This window comes from Chiloscyllium punctatum, chromosome 16 (genome assembly GCF_047496795.1).
Source record: "Chiloscyllium punctatum isolate Juve2018m chromosome 16, sChiPun1.3, whole genome shotgun sequence".
Taxonomy (NCBI): domain Eukaryota; kingdom Metazoa; phylum Chordata; class Chondrichthyes; order Orectolobiformes; family Hemiscylliidae; genus Chiloscyllium; species Chiloscyllium punctatum.
In genome coordinates, this window is record NC_092754.1 from 44,704,197 (window position 1) to 44,725,005 (window position 20,809).

Genomic DNA, 20,809 nt, shown 5'->3' on the forward strand with positions numbered 1-20,809 from the left:
AGCCAAGAGCAAAGTTTGCAACAGGCAGAAGCCCACAGTATACAATTATTACAAACACTTTACACATCGCCTATACTTCGTACTAAAGAAAGCAGTCTGCAAAAGACAACATAGCCAAAAACAGCATTCAACAATGAAAAACACTGACTACATAACTGAACTCCTCCAACATCCCAGGTAGGCTACACATCTCCTGACACCGGTCCATACCACATACTGATCAGACTATCCTTGGCTAGCTTTCCTGTGTGACAGCCATCGACCTTCCAGTTTTCAGCTGTCCTGCGTACTGACTGACCCTCTGCAGACCTGCTATCCACTGGGGTGTTTGTTGGCCAACTAGCTGCCCCTCGTACTGACTGGACAACCCCTCGCCCGCTTTCCTACGAACCAGTTGTCAGCCTTCCGGTCTCCAGTCGTCCCACATACTGCCCGGCCCTTTCCAGGCCAGTAATTGGCCCCCTGGCTTCCAGTCAAATGGCATACTAACAAAACTACCTCCAATCTGCTTTCCTGCAGGCAGGCCATCGGCCTTCCAGCATCTGGCTGCCCCTTGTACTGACTGACCCTTTCACCTGGTCGGCTTTCCTACCAAATGGCCATTGGCTGACCATCTCTCTTCCCCCCCCCCTCTCCGTATAGTGACTGGTCTTCCCCGGTTGCTCTGCCTATGGGCCGCTGTTGGCTGCCTGTCTCAACCTCCCCACATACTGATTGGCCTGCTATACCGACTTTCCTGCGAGCATGCTATCAATTGTCTGGGCCCACCCATCCTGCGTATAGACAGGCCCCTCCCAGCCTGCTTTCCTCCCAGGTTCGTCATCGATCCTCCAGCCCCCAGCCAGCTCAAGTACTGGCTGACCCTCCCTTAGCCAGATTTCCTATGAGCATGCTGACAGCTGCTTGACACCCGGTCAACCCCATGTACTAGCAGATGCCTCCTCACGGTACTTCCCCCCCAGGCCGGTCATCAATCCTCCAGCTCTCGGCCATCTCACGGACAGAGTAGTCCATTCCCGCTGGCATTTCTCCAGGTCACTTGTCAGCTACACTAACTTCGATCGCATGAGCTGGCTAAGGGCCATCGAGTCACCAGTACCTCACGGGCCCCAGCCAACTTCTAACCACTGACTACCCAACTACGTACACAAAACTCCAAACACAATCAATTACAACGCCCGCATACAGTAAACAGAGTTTACAAAATCCTCAAGATAGAAATTCCCAACACCCAGGCAGAATCCATGCTTGAAGGCAGAGTCCACATCCAAGAGAAGGTTTCTTATGCAAAAGGAAGTCCACACGCACAACCAAATTCATGCACAGAAGCAAAGTTCACTTACGAGAGCAGACTCCACCTGCGGAAGCATGGTCCACACACAGGAGATTGGACAGGGCATAACCCACAAACCAACAAGGCCAGATCACGTTTTCAAGTCATCCTGGAACTCCTAGGTGTCTCCAATAACATCACTCTCCATTTCACCAGTCATTTCAGGGACCAGTTCAAATGAACAAACAACAGTACACACTGGCCACAGCGCAACCAGCACAGAAATGATTTCTCCTCACTGAAGCACATTGGCTGTGTGGCCAGCCAGCTCAGAGTCAGTCACCTGAACAGTCTCATTTCCTGTTTTTTTTCTTGAACTAAGGGGATTTAATCTCCTAGTTACATGTATATTTTTTCATTTTATAAAATGGTACAAACTACAAACAAACAGTCAACAATGAACAATAAACAGCAGTTTACAAGGAACAGCATTTACAGGGGAAAGGGACAGCCAGGCCAAACCACAAACACCACTGTCAACCACTTTGCAGTGAGATGCGGACGAACCTCAAATCCCACCTCATCTTACCAAAAGGGAACACATACAAAACAGTCTGATCAATCAAACAATAAAACAGTGCATAAAACTCAGACATTCCTGGCAAACCAGCAAATGAACCGCCCCTCCCACCTTTCCAGCCACAAAGTGGCCTGCCTCGACGCCCCTTCTGGTTTTCGGTCTGCCCTGACACACCTTCCAGCCACCTCTGGGACAGTCCATCCCAGTACCTTCTTAGGACGACAATGCTGAGAAGAGCCTACCTGCCTTCCGTTTCTCATTAGGCCCCTTATCACCATCCATCTCTCACCCACCTCAATGCACCATCCCACCTGTGGACAGCCCTGACACACCTAGGACAACCCATCCCTATACCTCCCTGGAACAACAGCGCTCAGGATGGCTTATACCTCTTCCAGCCCTCTGCCTGTCCCAGGAAGTGGACCTTCCTGCTCTTGGTCCACTGTAATGCACCTTTCGGCAACCTCTCGGACAGCCTGTCTCGCTCCTTCCTTGGAATGACGGTGCTCAAGATGGCCTGCTCACCTTTTGGCTTTCAGGGCGAGTGGCATTGGGATGGCCTACCCACCTTCAGTCTCTTAGGACGGCCTAATCATTTTCTGATTCATGGGACGGCCTACCCACCCACCTGCTCTCTGACTGATGGCTTTCAGAATGTTCTGTGAACCTTCTGGCTCAAGTAAGGCCTGCCAGGCACAGGAACATACAAGACACAGTGCAGATGATAAAACTGATCATCAAAGCAAAAGTTGAGTCCATTACTAGAAACAAAGTCCAGACCCAAAGGCAGAGTCCACTCTCGAAGGCTGCAAATATATACCCCACAGTACACACACAGGTGTTTGGCCTCCACAGAGGAGGCCTGGTCCATCCACAAAGGACCAGGCTCACTCAGAGATGCAATTCATTGTCATGGTGCATTTGACTCCTCGGGGCTCAGTCCACTTCCAAAGGCAGAGTCCACTCCAGTATACAGCAAATGTTCACCTCACAGCACGCGTACACGCACACGCACACGCACACACACACACACACGTGTTCAATTTCCACAGGGGCTTGGTCCATCCACAGAGGTTCAGGCCCAATCACAGAGCCAGAGTTCATTTGGAATGGTGCAGTTGATTCACAGGAACATAGTCTAAACACCACAAGTGTAGGCATGTGCCAAAAAAGGAAGTACAGACACTAAAAGCCAGAGTGCAAGGGCTATGCCTTGCAACAAAATCACCGTAGTCCTTTCTCAAAAGAAAACAAAAATGAGTAACACACAGACTTTGACCAGCCAGTGAGACAACAGTTCCCTGGTGAGAACTGAACTACAACAGTAACACACTGACAATGTGGTCAGCCACCTCAGAAATCAGTCCTCAAAAAGGAAAAAACAGTAGCAAACTGGTAGTGTAGATCAGCCAGTTTAGGAATCAGTTAAAAACAACAGGAACACTGACTGTGAATGGCCAGCTTGGAGTCAGTCACCTGAACAGTCTCATCTCTTGTTTTTTTCTTGAACTGAAGAGATCTAATCTCCTGGTTGTATTTTTATATTTTCTTTCCTTTTTGTCTCTTTTGAGTAAACCCCTGCCCAGCACCCATGTCATGTGAGTGTAAGTATAGGACAGATTGAAGAACAACATGGGCAGAAAACTTTATTGATTTTCTGCCACCAGCAAGAAAAGAAACACCCGAGTGGCTAGTGCCAAGTAGTGCCCTTCTCTTTAGGGGCAATGCCAGGGCTTTCCTGATGAGCCCAGGTTAACAACCCCAATCAATGACCTTGCAGTCGATGAGGTCAACCTGGTTCCAATCATTACAGGTGTGGTTATAGAGGTAAAGGTGGGATTAGCCTGGACATGAGAAGAAATTCACTCATTTGTGTAAAATAGTGACAGAATTTTTATGCCCACTTGAACGCTTTAAAGAAAAGCCAATCAAGGAATTGTAAAATGACCTGTGTTTTAATTTTTCCTGCAAGTAGAACATAGAACATAGAACAGTACAGCACAGAACAGGCCCTTCAGCCCATGATGTTGTGCCGATCACTGATCCTCATGTATGCACCCTCAAATTTCTGTGACCATGTGTATGTCGAGGAGTCTCTTAAATGTCCCCAATGACCCTACTTCCACAACTACTGCTGGCAATGCATTCTATGCTCTCTCAATTCTCCTCTATGTAAAGAACCCGCCTCTGACATCCCCTCTATACTTTCCTCCAACCAGCTTAAAACTATGACCCCTCATGTTAGTCCTTTCTGCCCTGGGAAATAGTCTCTGGCTATCAACTCTATCTATGCCTCTCATTATCTTGTATACCACAATTAGGTCCCCTCTTCTCCTCCTTTTCTCCAATGAAAAAAGTCCGAGCTCAGTCAACCTCTCCTTATAAGATAAGCCCTCCAGTCCTGGTAAACCTCCTCTGAACCCGCTCCAAACCATCCACATCTTTCTTATAATAGAGCGACCAGAACTGGAAGCAGTATTCCAAGTGCGGTCTAACCAAAGTTTTATAGAGCTGCAACAAGATCTCACGACTCTTAAACTCAATACCCCTGTTAATGAAAGCCAAAACACCATATGCTTTCTTAACAACCCTGTCCACTTGGGTGGTCATTTTAAGGGATCTATGTACCTGCACCCCAAGATCCCTCTGTTCCTCCACACTACCAAGAATCCTATCCTTAATCCTGTACTCAACTTTCAAATTCGACCTTCCAAAATGCATCACCTCGCATTTATCCAGGTTGAACTCCATCTGCCATCTCTCAGCCCATCTCTGCATCCTGTCAATGTCCTGCTGCAGCCGACAACAGCCCTCTATACTGTCAACGACACCTCCAACCTTTGTGTCATCTGCAAACTTGCTGACCCATCCTTCATTCCCCTCATTCTTGTCATTAATAAAAATTACAAACAATAGAGGCCCAAGGACAGAGCCCTGTGGAACACCACTCACTACAGACTTCCAGGCAGAATATTTTCCTTCTACTACCACTCACTGTCTTCTGTTGGCCAGCCAATTCTGTATCCAGACAGCTACATTCCCCTGAATCCCATTCCTCCTGACCTTCTGAATGAGCCTACCATGGGGAACCTTATCAAATGCCTTGGTAAAGTCCATATACACCACATCCACAGCTCGGCCCTCATCAACTTTTCTAGTCACATCCTCAAAGAACTTGATAAGTTTTGTGAGATATGACCTGCCCCTCACAAAGCCGTGTTGACTGCATTTAATCAAGCCATGCTCTTCCAGATAGTCATAATCCTATCCTTCAGAATCCTTTCAAACACCTTGCAGACGACAGACGTGATACTTACTGATCTGTAATTGCCGGGGATTTCCCTATTTCCTTTCTTGAAGAGAGGAATTACATTTTCCTCTCTCCAGTCCTCGGGTACGACTCCAGTGGGAGCGAGGATGAAAAGATCTTCGCAAGTGGCGAAGCAATTGCATTTCTCGTTTCCCAAAGCAGCCGAGGACAAATCTGGTCCGGGCCTGGCAACTTGTCAATCTTAATGTGTGACAAAACTTTCAGCACATCATCTTCCTCTATCTCTATCTATTTCAGCATGCACACCTGCTCTTCAAAGGTTTCATTCACTACAAAGTTTGTTTCTTTCGTAAAGACAGAAGCAAAAAACTCATTTAGGGCTTCCCCTACCTCCCCAGACTCCACACACTAATTCCCTATGCTATCCCTGATCGGCCCTGCTCTTTCTTTGACCATTCTCTTATTCCTCACATAAGTGTAAAATGCCTTTGTGTTCTCCCTAATCCAAGCCTTTCTCGTGCTCCCTCCTGGCTCTCCTCAGACCATTTTTGAGCTCCTTCCTTGCCTGCCTGTAATCCTGTAGAGCTGAGCTTGACCCTTGCTTCCTCCACCTTACGTAAGCTACCTTTTACCTTTTGACGAGAAGCTCCACCGCTCTCTTCATCCAAGGTTCCTTTATCTTACCACTTGCCTGTCTCAGAGGGACATATTTATTCATCACTTGCAACAACTGTTCCTTAAATAGTCTCCACACGTCTATAGTGCCTTTACCATGGAACAATTGCTCCCAATCCATGCTTCCTAACTCATATCTAATCGCATCATAGTTTCTTCTTCCCTAATTAAATATCCTCCCATTTTGCCTAATCCTCTCCTTCTCCATAGATATGTAGAATGTGAGGCAGTTGTGGTCACTATCACCAAAATGCTCTCCCACCACAAGATCTGATACCTGCCCCGGCTTGTTTCCGAGCACTAAGTCCAGAATGGCCTCTCCCCTCATCGGCCTGTTGTATCCCTCTTATAATGATGATATGTAAAAAATAAATAGTATTCTTCTACAGCTAGTATCTTGTCATTTTTCTCATTTGATATGTTCTCTCAAATAGTACTTGCTGAAACTAATTCTGCTTCCATTTAATTTCTGTAAAGCCAGGATAACATCTGGATGGAGCCCACTTACTAAACATTCCACTTTCTACGCTGCAAACACGCGGTCATAGACTTCAAATCCATCTTTAAAATTATTGCTAACAATACAGAATTTCTTTTACTCCTTAAACCAGGCAACTGCAAAACTCAGTGGTTTGACCGTGATGACCCATCAGGTAATGGTGATTATGAAGATCTTGTAAATCTAAGAAAAGCGTATCCTAATCAAATCTGCAGTAACCCGACTACTTGTGAAGTGGAGACGACATCAGGAATTTTAGAGTCAAGCTCCGGGGACAACATCACTGAGTAAATGATTTCTCCCATCTGAATTTGAAACTGATTTTATTTTAAAATGAATGAATTATTTTAGCAGTTACGTTATTCCTTTCCTACACTAAAGGTGCAGTGTTTCTTCTGGATTTATTTGCACAAATAAGGACCAACAGGATGGCAAATGTGAAGATTACAAAATACGATTTACCTGCCCTGAATCTTTTTGTAAGTACTGGACATTTATCAAAGATGCTTTATGCTGCTTTCCACTTTGTAACAAATGTTATAATTTAATGTTATGATTTTGCAGGATATTTAAGATAAATTTGGATTCAATCAGTGTGGAATTGACCTGTGTTGGTTTATTTTTGGAAATAACTTGCACTAAGTCACATCATTGACAGGCACTAGGACCGAGTGCTCACAGTTTATTTTAACTGTTGACTACACGACTCGAGGCTTCAACTGCAGATAGAACATTTCCCTCCAAAGATAAGGATCCATCAGGGCTCAAGAGAGCGTCAACAAATGAAATATTCAATAGACAAGTGCTTTAATTTTCAACTAGGTCTCCATTCAATCAGCTAACATTATTGCTAGACTGTTAATCCAGATACTCAGCTAATATTCTAGGGACAAATCCCACCATGGCAGGTGGTGGAATTTGAATTCAATAAATAAAATTTGGAATTAATACCATGTCTTCAATTTTGGAAAAACCCATCTGGTTCATTCATGTCCTTCAGGGAAGGAAATCTGCCATCCTTATCTGGTACGTGACAGATATGTGACTCCAAACCACTCTTAACTGTCCTCTGAAGTGGCCAAGCAAGCCACTCAGTTGTATTAATTGTCACAAAGTCTCAACAAAGAAACAAAACCAGATGAAAACCTGGCCTCAACCTGGACACCAGAGTAGACAACAGCAAAAACAGCCCTGGTGACCCTGCAAAATCCTCCTGAGTAACATGTGCAGCTCGTGCCAAAACTGGGAGAACTGCCTCAGACTAGCCAATAGTCTGACATAGCAAAAAAGGGAAAATGCTGGAAAATCTCAGCAAGTCTAGCAACATCCGTAAGGAGTTTGACAAGGGGTCAGTTAGACTCGAAATGTCAGCTATTTTCTGTCCTTACAGATGCTGCCAGACTTGCTGAGATTTTCCAGCATTTTCTCTTTAACAGCATCCACAGTAATTTGCTTTTATCTATTGTTATTTTAATAGTCTGACATAATCATACTCACGGAATCATATCTGACAGACAATATCTCAGCCACCACAGTCACCATCCCTCACTTTCTTTTTCCCTGGATATGTCCTGCCCCACCAGCAGGACAGACACAGAAGAGATGACAGAACCGTAGTCTACAATCAGAATAGAGAAGAGGGTGGTAGTTGATGGAAAGCATTCAGCTTGGATCTTGGTGACCAGTGGTGTTCCACAAGGATCTCTGGGACCTCTGCTCTTGGTGATTTTTATAAATGACTTGGATGAGAACATGGAAGGGTGGGTTAGTACATTTGCAAATGAGATGAAGGTTGGTGGTGTTGTGGATAGTTTGGGAGGCTGTTGTAGGTTGCAACGAGACATTGACAGAATGCAGAGCTGGGCTGAGAAGTGGCAGATAGGGTTCAACTTGGAATTGTGTGAAGTGATTCATTTTGGAAGATCAAATTTGAATACACATTACAGGATTAAAGGCAGCATGGAGGGATAGAGGGATCTTAGTGTCCACATCGATAGATCCCTCAAAAGTTGCCACCCAAGTTGATAAAGTTATTAAGAAGCTGTATGGTGTATTGACTTTCATTAGCAGGGAGATTGAGTTTAAGAGCCACGACGTCATGCTGCAGCTCCATAAAGTCCTGGTTAGACCACACTTGGAATATTGTGTTCAGTTCTGGTCGCCTCATTATCAGAAGTATGTGTGAACTTTAAAGGGTGCAGAGGAGATTTACCAGGATGTTGCCTGGACTGGAGGGCATGTCTTATGAAGAAAGGTTGAGGGAACTAGGGGTTTTCTCATTGGAGAAAGTGAGGACAGCAGATGTTGGAGATCAGAGTTGAGAGGAGACTTTTTCGCAGAGCAGAAGTGTCTGTCACGAGAGGGCATAATTTTAAGGTGTTTGGAGGAAGGTTTAAGGGAGATGTCAGAGGTAGGTTCTTTACACAGAACATTGAGATTGCATGGAATGCACTGCCAGCAGTGGTAGTAGAGTCAGAAACATTAGGGACACTTAAGTGACTCTTGATTAGTAAAATGTAGGGTATGTAAGTTAGTTTGACCTTTTCAATAGGATAAAAGTTTAGCACAACATCAAGGGCTGAAGGGCCTGTTCTGTACTGTACTGTTCTATGTTCTATGTTAAATCTTCCTTCCTTCGAAACTCACTGGCAAAAGTTCAAACTCTTTCTTAGATATTTATTTCCTAGCCTCACTGACATTTTTACTTGGATTAAAGATTTTTTTAAAATTGGCAATAATTTCAAAGCCTGTATTTGCTGTGCTTCAGTTGATTATGGAAGTTCAATTATTGAGCAGATTCTGGACAGAAATCCGAAGGTTTGTAGCAACTAATGACATGCGAGATATGGAGACAGTTTGGGAAATGGCTTTGAGGAGATGATCAGCCATGATCTAAATTGGTGAAGCAGGTTCGAAGGGCTGAATAGCCTGCTCCTGTTCCTGAGTTTGAGTAATATAAAATGGAGAAGTGAAATGTCAGATTCAAATTTATTACCTGCCTTTTGCATGCCATTGATGAGGATAGGTTTCACAACCTTGAATGCTTATAAAATGAGAAAGTAAAGTCGCCACTGTCCCAGAGGATTATTGGGTTGTTGTCACATTGCAGAGACTGATGGTGGTTTAACTTGGGGGTCATCATACCTCAGACAAGGGGAGAGGTTGAGAATGGTAATCTCAGCCTGTACAAAAGTTGAACCCATGCTATTTGCATCACTCTGCATTGCAAACTAACCATCCAGCTGTCTGAGTGCAGCAATGTCTAAAATTAGTAGTGTTCAGTTGGTTGTTAAACAGTATCTGGATGGCTTCAATCACTGAGATAATACTGTGCTTGCAGTGGTGAGATACTGTACATTCAGGACCTTGAGATGTTCAGTACGCTGAGACTGGTATCAAAGAGTCATGTGATGCTCATTTCCTGTGCAACTGGCACTAATAAGGCTGCATGGCATAGGTAAAACATTTATTTTGGTGGTATTTAAACCCAGCAAATGACTTGACATATCCAATTTTGCTTTCTAATCTCACCATTTAGTTCCTAGGTTTTAACCATGTCTAACAGTCATTCCATTGAGTGTATCACTAACGACATTTTTTTTTGTCAAAACATTTGTCACCATCGATGTGCCTTGGTAGATATTGCTGGCAGTTTGCCAATGAAACATTGCCTGGATTTTCATCCTTGAGGCAGGTAACACAAATTTGGGAAAACCCCTGAGCTTCGCACACCCACTGCAGCAGAAAGTGGGTGTGGAGGAATGATCTACACTGCTAGAGCATGGCTTGCATTTGGGCCAGCCAACCTGGGAAAAAGTTCTGTCACAGCCACCAGATGCTGTGGGTAGTAAGTAAGCTGTTTAAAAGGTTTAATTCAGTACAACTGGGTCAAAGTCCCACAGCAATGATAAAAGGCCTTCTCTAACCCTCACTGCTCACACCCAGACATTCATCATTCTCCATCCTGACATATCATCTCAATGGCTTCTCATGCCCAGATTCCAAACTATACCCTACCTTAATGGGCCCTCATGCCAGTCTTTTCTATGTTCATTCACACATTATACTCAGGAATGTATGCATTTTTGTCTGAATTCAGTGATTCTTTGTATCTGAGCCCCAGGATCTTTTCTGTCAATTGCACATGGTCTACTAACAGAAGATTATTAAATCTTTATTGATTCTGCTACCTTAAAAGGATAGGGTGATTGATACTTGTACTGACTTGTAGTAGGTCAATACTGATGGATGAACGACTGGCTCTTTCAAATTTCTTGTTCATCCTATTCTTGCTCTGTACAGTGCATAATTTGGTAACCACAGAACAGCCATTTGGCTGTGTTACATTTGATAGCAGAGCTGAAGCAGAAGCAGCAAAGAATGTACTAAATGTAAGTACTATACAGCATGAAGCCACATCTCTTCAATGGATACATTCACAAGTCAAGAAAAAAAGTGTTTTTTGAGAAGGTGACCAAGCCTGTAGATGAGGGAGGACAGTTGACGTGGTATACATGGGCTTCAGTAAAGCCTTTGATAAGGTTCCACATGGTAGGCTGTTGGAGAAAATTCTGGATTAGTGGTGCTGGAAGAGCACAGCAGTTCAGGCAGCATCCAAAAAGCTTCGAAAGCAACGTTTCGGGCAAAAGTCCTTCATCAGGAATAAAGGCAGTGAGCCTGAAGCATGGAGAGATAAGCTAGAGGAGGGTGGGGGTGGGGAGAAAGTAGCTTAGAGTACAGTGGGGGAGGGGATGAAGGTGATAGGTCAGGGAGGAGAGGGTGGAGTGGATAGGTGAAAAAGGAGATAGGCAGGTAGGACAAGTCTGGACAAGTCATGGGGACAGTGCTGAGCTGGAAATTTAGAACTAGGGTGAGGTGGGTGAAGGGGAAATGAGGAAACAGTTGAAGTCCACATTGATGCCCTGGGGTTGAAGTGTTCCAAGGCGGAAGATGAGGCGTTCTTCCTCCAGGCGTCTGGTGGTGAGGGAGCAGCGGTGAAGGAGGCCCAGGACCTCCATGTCCTCGGCAGAGTGGGAGGGGGAGTTGAAATGTTGGGCCGCGGGGCGGTGTGGTTGATTGGTGCGGATGTCCCAGAGATGTTCCCTAAAGCACTCTGCTAGGAGGCGCCCAGTCTTCCCAATGTAGAGGAGACCGCATCGGGAGCAACAGATACAATAAATGATATTAGTGGATGTGCAGGTAAAACTTTGATGGATGTGGAAAGCTCCTTTAGGGCCTTGGATAGAGGTGAGGGAGGAGGTGTGGGCGCAGGTTTTACAGTTCCTGCGGTGGCAGGGGAAAGTGCCAGGATGGGAGGGTGGGTTGTACGGGGGTGTGGACCTGACCAGGTAGTCACTGAGGGAACAGTCTTTTCAGAAGGCGGAAAGGGGTGGGGAGGGAAATATATCCCTGGTGGTGGGGTCTGTTTGGAGGTGGCGGAAATGTCGGCGGATGATTTGGTTGATGCGAAGGTTGGTAGGGTGGGATCTGAGGACGGAGGTGTCCTTGTTACGGTTGGAGGGGTGGGGTCTGAGGGCGGAAGTGCGGGATGTAGACGAAATGCGTTGGAGGGCATCTTTAACCACGTAGGAAGGGAAATTGCGGTCTCTAAAGAAGGAGGCCATCTGGTGTGTTCTGTGGTGGAACTGGTCCTCCTGGGAGCAGATCAGGCGGAGGCGGAGGAATTGGGAATACAGGATGGCATTTTTGCAAGAGGTAGGGTGGGAAGAGGTGTAATCCAGGTAGCTGTGGGAGTCAGAGGGTTTGTAAAAAATGTCAGTGTCAAGTTGGTCGTCATTAATGGAGATGGAGAGGTCCAGGAAGGGGAGGGAGGTGTCAGAGATGGTCCAGGTAAATCTCAGGTCCGGGTGGAATGTGTTGGTGAAGTTGATGAATTGTTCAACCTCCTCGCGGGAGCACGAGGTGGCGCCAATGCAGTCATCAATGTAGCGGAGGAAGAGGTGGGGAGTGGTGCCGGTGTAATTACGGAAGGTCAACTACGAAGCCAACAAAGAGACCATGGCTACCCCTTTGGTCTGGAGGAAGTGGGAGGATTCAAAGGAGAAATTGTTAAGGGTGAGGACCATTTCGGCCAAACGAATGAGAGTGTCGGTGGAAGGGTACTGTTGGGGACGTCTGGAGAGGAAACATCGGAGGGCTTGGAGGCCCTGGTCATGGCGGATGGAGGTGTAGAGGGATTGGATATCCATGGTGAAGATGAGGCGTTGGGGGCCGGGGAAACAGAAGTCTTGGAGGAGGTGGAAGGCGTGGGTGGTGTCTTGAACGTATGTGGGGAGTTCCTAGACTAGGGGGGATAGGACAGTGTCGTGGTAGGTACAAATGAGTTCAGTGGGGCAGGAGCATGCTGAGACAATGGGTCAGCCAGGGTGGTCAGGCTTGTGGATCTTGGGAACGAGAGAGAACCGGGCAGTGCGGGGGTCCCGGACTGAGGTTGGAAGCTGTGGGTGGGAGATCTCCTGAGGTGATGAGGTTCTGTATGGTCTGGGAGATGATGGTTTGGTGATGGGGGGGTGGGGTCATGGTCGAGGGGGCAGTAGGAAGCGGTGTCCTCGAGTTGACGTTTGGCTTCAGTGGTGTAGAGGTCAGTGCGCCAGACTACTACTGCGCCCCCTTTATCTGCTGGCTTGATGGTGAGGTTGGGATTGGAGCAGAGGGATTGGAGGGCTGCATGTTGTGAGGGTGAGATGTTGGAGTTGGGAGGGAGGTAGACAGGTTGAGGCGGTTAATGTCCTGGCGGCAATTGGAAATGAAGAGGTCGAGGGCAGGTAATAGGCCAGCGCGGGGTGTCCAGGTGGAATCAGTGTGTTGGAGTTGGGCGAAGGGGTCCTCGGAAGGTGGGCGGGAGTCCTGATTGTGAAAGTAAGCTCGAAGGCAGAGGCGATGGAAGAATTATTTGACGTCACGGCGTGTATTAAATTCATTGATGCGTGGACGGAGGGGGATGAAGATGAGTCCTTTGCTGAGGACTGATCGTTCGTCCTCAGTGAGGGGGAGGTCTGGGGGAATGGTGAAAAACTCGGCAGGGCTGGGAGCTGGGATCTGGTGTAGGTGTAGAGCTGGGAGTGGGGGCGGAACCTGTAACTGGAGTGGGTGTGATGGTGGGGGGAATGGGGGTGGAGTCATGAGCAGGGATAGTGTTCCCTTTGGGGTTCTGGGAGATGGGGATAGTGACAGTGGGGTCTGTCGGGGGCATGTCAGCAGAATGCAGGTGAGTGGCGCTGGTGGGGGCGGAAGTGGTGGTGACCACGGCAGTAGGGGTGGCGGAAGTGACTGAGCATGTGGCATCAGCGATGATGTGAAGGGCGGAAGTGATGTCACGTATGATGCATGAGGAATTGTGAGGGGTGGAAGTGGTTGTGGGAGCGGCCATGATGGGGGCGGAAGTGGCGTCATCAATCAGCGTGGGGGTGGCAGCTGCATCAGGCGCATGGCTAATGGCAGAATAGATTCCGAGGGCAGGGGAATCTTCTGGAATGTTTGAGGAGCGCTGGTTACAGAGGTGGGTAGGTAAAAGTTTGTTGTCCTTACAGTTTTTGATGTTTGAGATGGAATTGAAATACTGTTTGTTGAGAGTATGAATTCTCCTGAGGATGTAGTACAGAGTGGGTCCTTTGCAATTCTGAGAGAGTGTGACTTCCGCCACTACTACTGCTGTGGTCACCACCACTTCTGCCCCCACCAGCGCCACACGCCTGTATTCTGCTGACAAACCCTGACCATCTCTGACACCTCCCTCCCCTTCCTGGACCCCTCTATCTCCATTAATGACGACCGACTTGACACTGACATTTTTTACAAACCCACCGACTCCCACAGCTACCTGGATTACACCTCTTCCCACTCTACCTCTTGCAAAAATGCCATCCCGTATTCCCAATTCCTCCACCTCCGCCGGATCTGCTCTCAGGAGGACCAGTTCCACCACAGAACACACCAGATGGCCTCCTTCTTTAGAGACCGCAATTTCCCTTTCCACATGGTTAAAGATACCCTCCAACACATCTCGTCTACATCCCGCACTTCCGCCCTCAGACCCCACCCCTCCAACCGTAACAAGGACAGAACGCCCCTGGTGCTCACCTTCCACCCTACCAACCTTCGCATAAACCAAATCATCCGCCAACATTTCCGCCACCTCCAAACAGACCCCACCACCAGGGATATATTTCCCTCCCCACCTCTTTCCGCCTTCCGCAAAGAGCATTCCCTCCGTGACTACCTGGTCAGGTCCACGCCCCACTACAACCCACCCTCCCATCCTGACACCTTCCCCTGCCACCGCAGGAACTGTAAAACCTGCGCCCACACCTCCTCCCTCACCTCTATCCAAGGCCCTAAAGGAGCTTTCCACATCCATCAAAGTTTTACTTGCACATCCACTAATATCATTTATTGTATCCTTTGCTCCCGATGTGGTCTCCTCTACATTGGGGAGACTGGGCGCCTCCTAGCAGAGCGCTTTAGGGAACATCTCCGGGACACCCGCACCAAGTAACCACACCGCCCCATGGCCCAACATTTCAACTTCCCCTCCCACTCTGCCGAGGACATGGAGGTCCTGGGCCTCCTTCACCGCTGCTCCCTCACCACCAGACGCCTGGAGGAAGAACGCCTCATCTTCCGCCTCGAAACACTTCAACCCCAGGGCATCAGTGTGGACTTCAACAGTTTCCTCATTTCCCCTTCCCCCACCTCACCCTAGTTCTAAACTTCCAGCTCAGCACTGTCCCCATGACATGTCCGGACTTGTCCTACCTGCCTATCTCCTTTTCCACCTATCCACTCCACCCTCTCCTCCCTGACCTATCACCTTCATCTCCTCCCCCACTCACCCATTGTACTCTATGCTACTTTCTCCCCACCCTCACTCTCCTCTCGCTTATCTCTCCACTCTTCAGGCTCACTGCCTTTATCTTATGGTCTTTTTCCTGATGAAGGACTTTTGCCCGAAGCTCCTTGGATGCTGCCTGAACTGCTGTGCTCTTCCAGCACCACTAATCCAGAATCTGGTTTCCAGCATCTGCAGTCATTGTTTTTACCTGTTGGAGAAAATGCAGAGGCATGGAATTGAAAGTGATTTAGCAGTTTGGATTAGAAACTGGCTTTCTGAAAGAAGGCAGCGAGTGGTGGTTGATGGAACATAATCAGCCTGGAGTCCAGTTACTAGTGGTGTGCCACAAGGGTCTGTTTTGGGACCACTGCTGTTTGTCATTTTTATAAATGACTTAGACATAGGCATAGGTGGTGGATTAGTAAATTTGCAGATGACACTAAAGTCGGTGGAGTAGTGGACAGTGTGGAAGAATGTTGCAGTTGCAGGGGGACTTGGATAAACTGCAGAATTGGGCTGAGAGGTGGCAAAGAAGTTCAATGCAGCTAAATGTGAGGTGATGCACTTTGGGAAGAATAACAGGAAGGCAGAGCATTGGGTTGATGGTAAGATTCTTGGTAGTGTGGATGTGCAGAGGGATTTTGGAGTCCATGTACATAGATCACTGAAAGTTGTCACCCAGGTGGATAGTGCTGTTAAGAAGGCATACCATGTGTTTGGTTTCATTGGTCGAGTTCCAGAGCCACAATATTATGCTGCAACTCTACAAAACGCTGGTGCGGCCACACTTGGAATATTGTGTTCGGTTCTGGTCCCCATGTTTCGGGAAGGATGTGGAAGCATTGGAAAAGGTGCAGAGGAGATTTACCAGGATGTTGCCTGGTTTGGTAGGAAGGTTTTATGAGGAAAGGCTGAGAGACTTGGGTCTGTTCTCATTGGAAAGAAGAAAGCTAAGAGGGGATTGGATAGAGACATACAAGATGATCAGAGGATTAGATAGGGTAGACCGTGAAAGTCTTTTTCCTCGGATGATGATGTCAGCATGTAAGAGGGGGCATAACTACAAATTGAGGGTGATAGATTTAAGACAGATGTCAGAGGCAGGTTTTTTACGCAGAGAGTGGTAAGGGCGTGGAATGCCCTAACTGTTAATGTAGTCAACTCAGCCACATTAGGGAGATTTAAACAATCCTTAGATAAGCACGTGGATGATTTTGGGGTAGTGTAGGTGGACGAGCTGAGAATAGTTCACAGGTCGGTGCAACATCGAGGGCCTGTTCTGCGCTGTATTGTTCTATGTTCTAAAAGACTATGTATTTTCTTCATATTTTCCATTTTTGAAGTACTGTTGGCAACCAAATTAATTTTCCTGACTTCCCACAAATAAATAATACAACAACTTCCCTTTGGTGTAATTGCAGTGCCTTGAGGTTTTTGTTCAAATCTTCTGCCAGAAGATGTAGATGCAGAAGAAGGCCATTCAGCCCATCTCCTGATATCTTTTCTTTTTCTCTTCCTATCCTCACTCTTTCTTGAGTGCACCACACTTTTGAAACAAAATTCTAATCAACCTGATCAGAGATGTTATGACATAAGATGCACGTTCATACTTCCTTGAAGGTGGAATCGCAGGTAGATAGAGTCAAGAAGATGTTTGGTACACTTGACTTAGGTCATTGAGTATAGCAGTTGGGATGTCATGTTCTGGCTGGGCAGGACATTGATTAGGTAATTTTTGGAATATTGCATTCAATTCTGGTCTCCCTGCTGTAGGACGCTGTTGGTGTTAAACTGGAAAGGGTGCAGAAAAGATTTACAAGGATGTTACCAGGGTTGGAGAGGCTGAATAGACTGGGGCTATTTTCCCTGGAGTGTCAGTGGCTGAGGGGTGACTGTATCGAGATTTATAAAATCATGAGGGGCACAGATAGCGTGAATAGCCAGGGTGGCACGGTGGTACTGCTGCCTTACAGCGCCAGGGACAAGGGTTCAATTTCCGCTTTGGGCGACTGTCTGTGTGGAGTTTGATATTCTCCCCGTGTCTGTGTGGGTTTCCTCTGGGTGTTCCGGTTTCCTCCCACAATTCAAAGATGTGCAGGTCAGGTGAATTGGCCATGCTAAATTGCACCTAATTTGTTCGGGGTAAATAGAGGTTAGGGCAATGGGTCTGAGTGGATTCTCGTTGGAGAGTTGGGACTTGTTGGACCGTAGGTCCTGATTCCATGTAGGGAATCTAATCTAATTTAATCATATAGGTTTTAAGAAAGCAATGAATAAGGATAAGTCAGAATCTTGCGGGAAGGTACTGAATTGGGGGAGGACAAGTTATGTCAGTAGTAGGCAGGAGCTAGGGAGAGTAAATTGGGAGCAGCTGTTGTTGGGTGAGTCCACATTTGACATATTGGAATTGTTTAAAGACCTACTGATCAGAGTTCAGGACTGGCATGTTCCAATAAGAAAGAAGGACTAGGATGGCAAGGTAAGGACCCTTGGATGCCCAGGGAGGTTGTGAATTTAATTAAAAGGGAGAAAGCTTACGTAAGGTTTAGGAAGCTAATATCGATCAGGGCCATGAGGAATATAAACAAAGCAGGAAAGTACTCAAGCAGGAAATTAAAAGGGGGCAGAGGGGTCATGAAATGATCTTGGTAAGTAGGGTTAAAGAGAATCCAAAGACATTCTATACGTACATTTAAAAAACAAGAGGATAATTAGGGAGAAGGTAGGACCACTCAAGGATAAATGAAGTAACTTGTGCTTGGAGAAAGAGGATGCGGGTGAGATCCTAAATGACTACTTTGTGTCAGTATTCACCCAGGAGAAAGATATAGAGAATAATGAGATTAATGTGGGACATGCTAATATGCTAGGACATTTCGAGACCAAGAAAAAGTAGTGTTGGGTCTCTTGAAGAGCATTAAGGTAGGTAAGTCCCCAGGGTCCAATAGTATCTACCCCAGGTTATTGAGAGAGGCAAGAGAGGAGACGACTCACCAGAGAGGTCCTGGAGGACCGGCGAGTAACTAATGTTGTTTCTGTGGTCAAGAAGGGACATAGGGATAATCCAGGAAACTATAGACCGATAAATCTCACATCAGTGGTTAAGAAGCTATTCAACATGATTTTTAGGGATAGGATTTACGTGCATTTAGAAAAGCATGGCCTAATTAGGGACAGTTAGCATGGTTCTGTACGGAGCAGATTATATATTACTAACATGACTGAATTTTTTGAGGAAGTGGCAAGGTGATCGATGAGGGTAGAGCAAATGGGTGTTGTCTACATGGATTTAAGGAAGGCTCCCAACAAGATCCCTCACAGATCAGTTGCAGATATGGGCAGAGAAATGGCAGATGGACTTTAATTGTGACATGCACACCCATCAATTAAGAGATCAAATGTGGAGGAAAAGTGTACAGTTAATGGTAGGACCCTGAACAACATTGATGAACTGAGGAACCTTGGGGTTCAAGTCCCTAGCTCCCTAAAGTGACCATGTAAGTAGATACAGTAGTAAAGAAGGCATATGGCATGCTTGTCTTTATTGGTTGAGATGTTGAGTATAAAATTCAGGATGTCAATTTGCAACTTTGTAAGATTTTGCAACTTTGTAAGTATGTGGGTGGCACGGTGGCACAGTCACAGTGGCACAGTGGTTAGCCCTACTGCCTCACAGCACCAGAGACCCGGGTTCAATTCCCGCCTCTGGCGACTTTGTGTGTGGAGTTTCAACATTCTCCCCGTGTCTGCGTGGGTTTCCTCCGGGTGCTCCGGTTTCCTCCCACAATCCAAAAATTTGCAGGTTAGGTGAATTGGCCATGCTAAATTGCCCGTAGTGTGAGGTGAAGAGGTAAATGTAGGGGAATGGGTCTGGGTGGGTTGTGCTTCGGCAGGTCGGTGTGGACTTGTTGGGCCGAAGGGCCTGTTTCGACACTAAGTAATCTCATCTAATTTTGGTTAGAATACCCTTAGAATATTGCATTCAATGCTGGTGAGAGGAGGAAAGTTCAAAGGAGATGTGAGGAGCAAATCCTTTACACAGAGTGGTAGTTATCTGGAATGCAATGCCAGGGATTATGGTAGAGGCAGATAGAATAGGTGTTTAAGGGGCTTTTAAATAAGCACATAAATATGCAAAGAATAGAGGGATATGGACTAAGGGTAGGCAGAATGGATTAGTTTATTTTAGCGTCATGTTCGGCCAAAGGCCCTGTTCCTGTACTATACTGTTCTGTCGTTTTCCCAAATAGGGGAGTCCAAAACTAGATGGCAAAAGGTGAGGTGAGAAGGGAAAAATATAAATGGGACCTAAGGGGCAACTTTTTCACTCAGAGAATGGTGTGAGTATGGAATGAGCTGCCAGAGGAAGTAGGGGAGACTGGTATAATTACAAAATTTAAAAGGCAGGACATAGGCCAAATGGTGGCAAATGGCACTAGGTTAACTTCGGATATCTGGTCAGCATGAATGAGTTGGACTGAAAGCTTTATTTCTGCGCTTTATAACTCTGACTCTGTGAGCCTATTTAAAGGGCATGGAAGGATATAGACTGGCATTCAGGGAATAATAGGCCATGGGAAGTGAATGGGTCATTTCTTCAGCCAGAGGGTGGTGAATGTATGGAACTCATTGTTGCAGAGGGCTGTGGCCAAGACATTGAGTGTATTTAAGACAGAGAAAAAATTAGATTGATTAGAAAGGAGATCAAAAGTTATGAGGAGAAGGCACAGGAATGAAGTTGAGAAGCATATTAGCCATAATTAAATGGCAGACCAGCTTCGATAGGCTGAGTGACCTAATTCTGCTTTGATATCTTATGGTCTTCTGGTTTCCCATAGATGGCATAAAGGTTATCTTGAACTTAACTTCCTAAACTTAGCTTGCCTCAGAGGTTCCATGATCCACTATTCCTTTAAAAACTGTTCCATGAATATTGCACAGGACTGGGCCATGCCTGACTCCGGAATGAAGTCAGAGCATCAGGTTCTCTCATCAATAATGTTTGAACCAATTATGATTCAATTGAATTTCTCTGTTCAATAACTAAACGTTTTCCTTTTCTATTTTCCACCCAACATCTTATCATATTATTTACATTTCATTTAAACATAATTTTCATGTGCCTTTCAAAGTATTACAAATAAAGTCACTGGTTTTTATATCTTAAATTAGGCAGCTGCAAAACTCAGTGGTTTGATCGCGATGACCCATCAGGCAAAGGTGATTCTGAGGACCTTGTGAGTCTTCGTAAAGACTATCCTGAGCAGATCTGCAGTAACCCCATCACCTGCGAAGTGGAGACTACAGCAGGAGATTCACCTGGAAGCACTGGAGACAATATCCCCGAGTAAATAATGATTTTGTCCTTTTGACTTTGACATTCTCATTTTGTTTCATAAAAATGGCTGTTTTAACAGTTGCATTAACATGCTCATGTGTTTGTGTTACACAGGTGCAGCATATTGAATGGCTTTACTTGTGTGAATGCAAACCAAGAAGATGGCAACTGTAAAGATTACAAAATTCGATTTATCTGCCCTGAATCTTTTTGTAAGTGTTTGGGCATTTGTAAGGAGTTGATTAATTGACTATTACTTTTACTTTGTGCCTCTACATTCAGTGCTGTTTTCTGCAATTTGTCTTAAGTCAGTAAAATGTGT

General features: G+C 46.1%; 1 protein-coding gene across 1 annotated transcript in view; it reads left to right on the plus strand.

Moving 5' to 3' along the window:
* LOC140487258 (uncharacterized) overlaps positions 1-20,809 on the plus strand; it is a 190,306-nt gene that overhangs the window by 53,100 nt on the left and 116,397 nt on the right. The window contains exons 6-9 of the mRNA XM_072586884.1: positions 6,411-6,585; positions 6,680-6,777; positions 20,322-20,496; positions 20,602-20,699. Coding sequence (XP_072442985.1) covers positions 6,411-6,585; positions 6,680-6,777; positions 20,322-20,496; positions 20,602-20,699 — 546 coding nt within the window. The remainder of the gene's footprint in view (positions 1-6,410; positions 6,586-6,679; positions 6,778-20,321; positions 20,497-20,601; positions 20,700-20,809) is intronic.